General features: G+C 44.3%; 1 protein-coding gene and 1 non-coding gene across 2 annotated transcripts in view; one reads left to right on the top strand and one right to left on the bottom strand.

Annotated features, from left to right (window-relative positions):
• Window positions 1–5,584, bottom strand: part of tfap2d (transcription factor AP-2 delta (activating enhancer binding protein 2 delta)) — a 13,861-nt gene extending 8,277 nt beyond the window's left edge. Inside the window, exons 1-3 of the mRNA XM_030344531.1 lie at window positions 5,346–5,584; window positions 4,069–4,587; window positions 856–916 (exon numbers count right to left, since the gene is read on the bottom strand). Of these exons, the coding sequence (XP_030200391.1) occupies window positions 856–916; window positions 4,069–4,587; window positions 5,346–5,384 (619 nt within the window). The 5' untranslated portion in view covers window positions 5,385–5,584. The remainder of the gene's footprint in view (window positions 1–855; window positions 917–4,068; window positions 4,588–5,345) is intronic.
• trnay-gua (transfer RNA tyrosine (anticodon GUA)) lies at window positions 1,062–1,147 on the top strand. The gene is given in 2 exon segments: window positions 1,062–1,098; window positions 1,112–1,147. It is a non-coding gene; the product is annotated as a tRNA-Tyr (tRNA).
• Window positions 5,585–8,292: the final 2,708 nt, after the last annotated feature.

The raw sequence follows: 8,292 nt of genomic DNA, 5'->3' as shown, positions 1-8,292 counted from the left end.
GAACCCCGCTGAACGCGTGCAGAGGATGCTTATGAGCGCGCGCCTATAGGCTGAGCACGTGGGCGCTTCGAGACACGAAGGGACGTACAGGCTGCGATGGGCCACAGTACATGGGCCAGGGCTTATCCGGCCCTGGGAGCCTGGGACCATAGTGCTGGTTTTCTGATTATTACTCCGCCTTACAATTATTCAAATTGTGACAACTATTTACCGGAACAATTTATTTGATACAATTCATTTGATTTAGACATTTAGGCGATCTACACTGAAGCAAATTTGCCTTGCACGGTTTCGATTTTTTAAGGAATTACATTCTGGTTTGCATTGCAAAATCCTACCTTTTTATCAGTTCATCACCTCCGACAGTGTAGGCCCTTAGGCATATTGACAAGGTAAGGCTGACGAGATATAAGATTACATAGGCATGTTTTCTAGGCCTACATTGCATACTAGATTATACCCCATTGTCTAAACATCTTTAAAAACACACACACATTTGTTGAGTGTGTGGGTAGAAAGTGAATGAAAAGGTTTGTCATCTTAATGAATTAAAATGAAACGCATCCGCGTTCCATCACCTTCAGACTATTGTTGTGAGCGTGTGTATGTGCGTGCGTGTGTCTGTGCGTGTGTGTTATTGTGTGCGTGCATGGTGTGTGTGTGTGTGTGTATGTGTTAGCGGCCGCGTGTGTGCACGAGGGTAGAGAAAGGGCGTGTTTCCTCTACACGTGTTGACAGGAGACAGGGGTGTTGTGTGTGTGTTTCTGTCTGTTCGCTGTCTTGTTTTGTCAGCTGCTGCTGTGTGTGTGCTCGTGGCCCGCGGTAAAACAATAGAGCGCGCCTCGGAGCCCCTACCTCTCCGTATGACGCCCCCTTGGCCGTTCAGCACCAGCCCACACTGCGCCTCCACGGAGCCCTGCGGGGGAGAGCGGGGCGTTAGTACCACAATAACAGCGTCAGAAGGCACAGAACAGAACATCAGTGTGTTTATGCATGGGTAATGGCACGCTTCACACAGACCAACTCGACAAATTCAGTAAAATGGTTGCATTGTAAGAGCCCCTTCGATAGCTCAGTTGGTAGAGCGGAGGACTGTAGCGGTTACATGGGAATCCTTAGGTCACTGGTTCAATTCCGGTTCGAAGGCGGTGATATCTTTTCTGACAAATAAATAAAATATAATAAATAATTATAATAAAATACTCATTACGTGTCGCTATGGATAAAAGCTTCTGTTATATAGAATTTAAACATTAAAGACAAATGACGTTGATATCCCATCCTGTTCTGGTTATGGTCTGGATAGGTCTGACTAACCTTTTATTGTCTGGGTAACCTATTATGGTCTGGCTAACCTGTAAAGGTCTGGGTAACCTGTTATGGTTATGGGCTGGCTAACCGGTTATGGTCTGGGTTACCATATGGTAATGGTATGGTCTGGCGAACCTGTTATGGTCTTGGTCTGGCTAACCTGGTATGGTTATGGTTATGGTTATGGTCTGGCTAACCTGGTATGGTTATAGTCCGACTTTATGGTCTGGCTAACCTGGTACGGTTATGGTCTGGTTAACATGGTATGGTTATGGCCTGGCTAACCGGTTATGGTTATGGTCTGGCTAACCGGTTATGGTCTGGGTAAACTGTTATGTATGGTCTGGGTAACCTGTTATGGTTATGGTCTGGATAACTATAACGCAATGTGGGTAAATACGGCGCTGCTATCAACAATGTCATCAAGAGAGAAGAACACGAGCCTTTATTCAGAAACCAGTTAATCCGTCGTGTGAGCCTCGAGGCCGGTCCCTGGTTCAACTGGACCCGCGTGTGCAGAGACCCCCAGATTAAAATAATAAAACGTGCTGCTGAAAGGGTCTTGTAGCGCTTCCTTAACCAACTCCGGCTCTGTTTTTAGCCTTTTTTATTCCGAAGCTAAAGTGATTATAAAATCAATATACAAAAACGCAGAGGTCTTGCATGAATTAGCTTTGTGACGAGCGAAAGGTGTGGCAGCTGCTTTTGTTAAGCATGAAAATCTCTTTACGCGCTTATAGACGCGACAGTGTTGCACGGGCCCGGGCGCATCTGTTCTGTTCTCCCGTGAAGCTCAGGTTCACGGGCCGATTCTTTCCTTTTCTTCAAAAGGTCTCACTTGTTTTATAGGAGCGTGTGTGCACATGCGTGTGCGTGTGGGAATATTGAAAACCGACGTCATTTGTTTGGCAGACAATAGGCCCGCAATATAAACTAAAAATATATAAAAACGGAATAAAACTGAATATCCGATGGTGTAAAGTTTATACATTTTCGTGTTTGTTAATCGTGTTGACCTTGTTTTAGAATATGACCACATAGTAGTTCAATAGGCTTATTCTTTTTAAGGAACTATTCTCGACAATAAGGATATATTCAGAAACAAATATTTAATAAAGCATATCCATATTACATTTGTATTTAAATGATCAACGAGGTGAAAAAATAGCCGGATAAATCTGCTGTTCCCATAATCATATTCCTCCGATTATTATTATTATATTATTATTATAGCCTATAAACAATCATCTTATTATTATAATTAGGCTATTGTAATTATTGTGGATGCAGTATTAGTATTGGTATAGTGATTACAAGCATTAGCATTGCTATTATTAATATTATTATTAGAACTTTTTGAATTTTTTGAATTATTAGAATAATTAGTATGAGAATTATATTTATTATTATTATTATTATTATTATTGTTACTTGTATTGTAATTAAGTGCCTATCTGTTGTCATTGCTATCCTATCATTATGGTCACAGCAAAATAACAACTATTCTAATATAGTCTACATACTGACAATCTTGTTAGTTTTACAATAATAATAAAAGTACTATTATTAGCCTAATACTATAAATAATATCATTATTATTATAATTATTATAATTATTGTTGTTGATATTGTTGTGGTTGCTATTATTTTCATAATTATAAAATAATAATTACTATTATCATCAATATTACATTTCACAAAATGACAAAATGATCAAGCAATGCAAGTGAACTTCAGAAAAAAATCGGTATACGTATAACCCAAATTATTCGTGAGTAGCCTATGTTAAAACATTGTTTAACTATGGACGTTTCTAACTAAAGCTCAGATGTCGCTGCATAAATAACGAAGTTGATTGACGTTAAGTCTGTAATTGGATAAACTACGGTGCTTTACGACGCTCGAGCGGGGCATTGTGCCTTGAACCCCGATCCGTTAATCCGCCCTTTACCGGAGAATAGAGAACCAGCGGCTTTTCTTTGCCTCAGCAGACAGCGGGACACACACACGCAGACACACATACACATGCGATCAGTGTGTCTTGGTTTTCATCTCGACCATTTCTATACATCGAAAATAATTATGTAAAATATGGGTCACGTGACAATCTGGTAAATATGAAAGGCTGATCCCTCAATAGGATTGTATAGACTGCCAGTCAATTAACCTTTAGAAAGGGCTGCGCTTTCAGCAGCACGGCCCGTGTGGACTTGACTCCATCCCTGAATGAAACACATTTGCTATTTTATCCCAAACACATCGAAAATACTTTATCTTAACAAGCTTTGAAATACCAGGCCATTTGACCCAATTCAATGTACCAACGAAGGCTGGTCGCTTTAAAGGTGTCGCCGTGAGCCCATGGCCCCTGGTCAGTCTAAAGATAATATAATAAAGCGGCCACCAAGCATCTGCTGCGTCTCTCTGCCTGATATCTGGAATTCATAACGTGGGTATCCTGAAAAAGACGGGTTGCAGACCACGTGGGGCGGTGTGAATATGGCTGCAGAGGTAAGGTACTGGGCATTTGGGTTTAGCTTCAGGGACTGGGGGGGGCAACATGAGCCGACGCTACAGGTCAGGTGTGCTTAGTGGACTGGCCTGGCTGAACGATGGAAGCTGAGGACGGGGGTAAAGCGGCGGGGCCCGCTCGCCTTTAGGCGGTAGTCGACCATTGGACCGACACTGAGAGGGAGGACAGGTGGAGATACAGGATAAAGGAACAGTGAGAGGGCAAAGGAAGACCCAAGGAGGTACCTGTATGTCGTCTGCCCCGGGCGGAGGCAGCCCCAGGCCGGCGGCGGGCAGTAGCCTCTGGTCCGCGTGGTGCATGCCCACGCCGTAGGCCTGGGAGCCGTGTGACGTCATCAGCGACAGGTCATGGCGCCTGTAGGCGTCGAGGCAGCCCAGCTCGCGCCGCTGCTGCTCGTCCAGGCACGAGGACTTGAGCGCCGAGCGCGCGTTGTGCAAGTTTATGAAGTCGGCGGGTTCCCCGTGGTGGATCTGCTGGTAGTACTGGCCCGAGTGCAGGGAGTTGAGCCCGTAGGCCTCGGGAGCCACCGCGGGGTGGGAGTGCTGGAACTCGTAGTGGAAGGACTGGTGGTGTAAGGGCGTGTACTGGTGGTTGGCGGAGAAGTAGGGCGAGGCGAACTCCGTGGCGGCCGCCGCGGGGTAGGTGAGCGGGGAGGACGAGGAGTAGGCGACCGAGGAGTTGGCCACGGACTCCAGGCAGCCCAGCTGCATCAGGCGGTAGCTGTTTGATCCGTCGTGACGTATCTGCGAGCAGTAAAGACACGGGGAATGTGTGTGAGCGATTGTCATTTACGTTCAGTGCAGCGAGCGTCTTCTCTGCTCTCTGTTCAGCGGTGTTTTTTTCCAACCCTGCCTCCCAAAACACACTCAAACAGACCCGAAGGAAAAAACACACACACACATGCACCACCGCCACACATTCAAAGGGATTCTTTCCTTAAAACCACCTGAAGGAGGTGTCATCTCCGCACCGCACCCGGGAGGTGAACGCACGCCGACTGGAGACACCGTTGGTGTGTTTTTTTTCCCTTCGTTTCTTTTCGTTCTGTCTTTTTTTGTTTCGGGGATGGGGGACGGGGACGGGGACGGGGGGGGCTGTCACTCCTTGCAAATTTTTAAATCGTCTCCCTGTTATATGCTATTATTTTCGAGCTGTTGGCAAATGTAGTGGGCCAGCTATCGCTCCCATAGTGGATGAGGAACGAGGAGTTCAGTCCTGAGATGTTGTAATCACACTACAGCTACACCGTGCACCACACAATCCCTGCTTTTTTTACCCTCTCTAATAAAAACGCAAACCGCTCCGGCAGCGCCAGTGTGGAGCGACCGCACCTCAGACTACACATTTTGCTCCATCAATTCGCGAGGTGATAAATAACATTTCTGGAAATCGTTGTGAAATTAAATTAAAGCGTCGCTGTTTAATTTTAATGTGCATTTTCATTAAAGGTAGGAGTTGTTTAGAAATCAAACGATACATAAAGCAAAGTGCAATTAATTACCTCGGCGTCGTGGACTAGTCCGGGAAAGGTTGCTGACATTGTGCTTTTTTTTTCCAAAGTGACTCTTTTCCGTCCTCGCCGATCGAAATGTAAAAAAATACTTTAAAATCCAAAAAACCCAGAGAAATAAAATAAGTCCCACGCGCACACTCGGTATCGGCGGAAAGCTGACGGAAAGCGAGCGTCTCCCCTCTGCACGGATGGGGCTGGCTCACGGATTTTGTACTTGCAGGGTATTTCTCGGCTGATGTCGTAGGTCCCTTGGTAATATAGAAGTTCTGAAAATTAAGCATCAGCACTGAGGAATGGGAGGACAATAGACGGAGCGCAGCATCCCAGGAGACAAGGAATAAATATTGTATCTTCGCCTTAATAAGGAACCAAGTTCTTCTTTCAACATTTTTCTACGCTTTTGTGGACATTTTGAGTTTGACCAGTTTCTGTGTTCATACGTCGTTCAGTGGGGTTCATTTCCTTTTTTAAATTATCACCGCTTTCCCTAACCAGTTTACACATTCTATGGATTTTCTACAGAAATGTAAGTCTGTTTTGAGATATTAATCATTCATAATAATAAGGTACAAACAATATGAGACTCATTTATATAAGATATATATTTTCATATTTCTTTAGAGAAGAACATTAAGAAGGACCTTTTTCGTTTTTCTTAGTACATCTTTTGGTATTTAATGATTATAAGGATATTATTCATCTTTTGAAACGTAACGTTTTCAGAAAGACAGGCAGGGTTTCATTATTGCTATTGGAAGATTTACGTTTTATAGATAGACAATACAATATTTGATTCAGAATTTAACATTTATTCATATTTATTCATATTTACCGGGGGTTATTTGTCACAAATAGGCCTAAGCCTACATATAAAAGCATGTGTGTTATGAATTAATTTTCAATTGGCTAGCAAGCTATGCCATGTTATATGATTTATTTTCAACCACATCCGTGACTTTTAGCATATTAACATACAGACTATTATTATTGTGGTTATTATGTTAATGTATTATTATTATTATCATATTATATTATTATATATATTAGGTAATAATAATAGTAATTAATATTATTAATAGTAGTATTAATATTAATAATATTTTAAAAATGATGATGATTACTATTGTTATTATATATTATCACTATTATATAAGCCTATCGAGGGAAATAGTAAAACTTGCCATAATTCGCCTCATTAATTTTGCAGTAAGTATAGCATTTAAGGGGCTTCTGATTAATTGTTTTCGGCTTATCTTCGTTTTTTCATCAATTCAATCACCGGTTCCACTCTGACAGTGCTAACACGACAGACACATCCCGTCATTTGTATTGTTGTGGTTCGGTGTCTGCATCGAGGCTCCAGGGCTCGCGCTGTTTTAATATTCACTTTGCTCCGCGCGATTACCAGTCTCGCGTGCTCTCCGCTGCGCTCGAGGTGCATCAGATAACTCAACACGACCCTTATAGGGCTGTTTGAGGGAGAGGAAGATTTGATTAAGCCTCTATGTTGTCTCATGTATAATAACCATGAGACAACGCCAGCTTCTCATCTCAACCACCAATTGAATAGGCCTACATGCCCATGGGCACGTCAGATCAAAGTGGACTATAGACTAAGCATACATATCCATGGGTGAAAACAAATAGATACCATCATTAAATAGCATTGTGTGCTAGCAGGAGAACGACTTGTGCTAAGCTACAGAACCAGTACCCTTCGCTATGCAACCGATCCGCAAAGCAGCCAGACACCTAATAGGCTCCCAAACGAATGAGAACAGCGCTTCCGGTCACGCTCTGCCGAGACAGCGCGAGAGGAGCAGCGACGCGGGAAGGGGGAAAGGAGTGAAGTGAAGAGGAGAGCGGAGCTCGAGAGCCTCTCTGCTTCATCACTCGCTTATCCTACCAGGAAACGTGCAGAACCGCGCGCCCTAGCACGCGCGCCGCCACCGTGCGCATTCACAGGCGAGGACGTCGGAAGGAGGACGTAGGCTGGGAGAGGGAGAGAAAGCGAGGCAGACAGGGCGCTTTCAAAGTGTTTAAAAAGCCCTCTAGCTTTTCCTTTAACCCGAATTATCTCAGAGTGTTATTACTCTGGGCGCGCACAGTGCTAAGCGTGTAATGCACGCGCGCTCCCCTTTCTCCTCTCTAGGCCTCCAGTCGACGTCATCTACAAAGCAGTGTATGTCTGGAGGCCTATGGGGGGGGACCGATCGATGGATATCTGAATCGGGTCCCAACCGGGGATCTTTTGGACGTTTTTTATTTTCACGCATGTTACTTTAACCAACGAGACTCTGTGTTATTAAAGTGCAAAGTCTCCCCGTGCGCCGACGCCGTGACGCTGTTATTGACTGCACTTTAATTAAGGAACAATTTCTCCACCCATCTGTTCCTGCTCCTCGTGGACTTAATGCTTAGACCGGTAACAGTCATCAACAACAACACACAGCCCGTATGGGGGGGGGGGGGGCAAACAGGCCCACCAATCACCATGCTAATTGAGCTGACCTTTTGACAGTGATTAACCACACTGCCACAGGAATAAGCCATTTACACTGCAGTTGATTCCACTTTTCAACAAGTTTCGAACGTCTTTTTATTTTAATAAAGTGGAAATGTCGGAATTAACAACAAACAAAAACAATTAAATAAATATTCGTTATTATTCGTTTATACCAATTCCCGGGGTAGGGCGTGAGGTTATTCAGACCGAGCAACCATAGTAACAGTGTATGAAATTAGTGAATGAGAGACGTGTAGAGACAGATTTGTGTCGTCAACGTGGCCGTCAAGCGGAGTCACCAGTTGCACCGCAGACCGTGATAATGGGGCTTAGCGCCGGCGACTAGCGCCGCTTCACCCTGCAGCAGCAGATGCGCAGTGATCTCAGGGTAGGGCCAAGTCCATCTGCCGCCCGGGAGCCAGGGAAAGG

This window comes from Gadus morhua, chromosome 21 (assembly GCF_902167405.1).
Source record: "Gadus morhua chromosome 21, gadMor3.0, whole genome shotgun sequence".
Classification (NCBI taxonomy): Eukaryota; Metazoa; Chordata; class Actinopteri; order Gadiformes; family Gadidae; genus Gadus; species Gadus morhua.
Note: the sequence above shows the minus strand (reverse complement) of the source record. Positions and strands in the feature narration are given on the sequence as shown.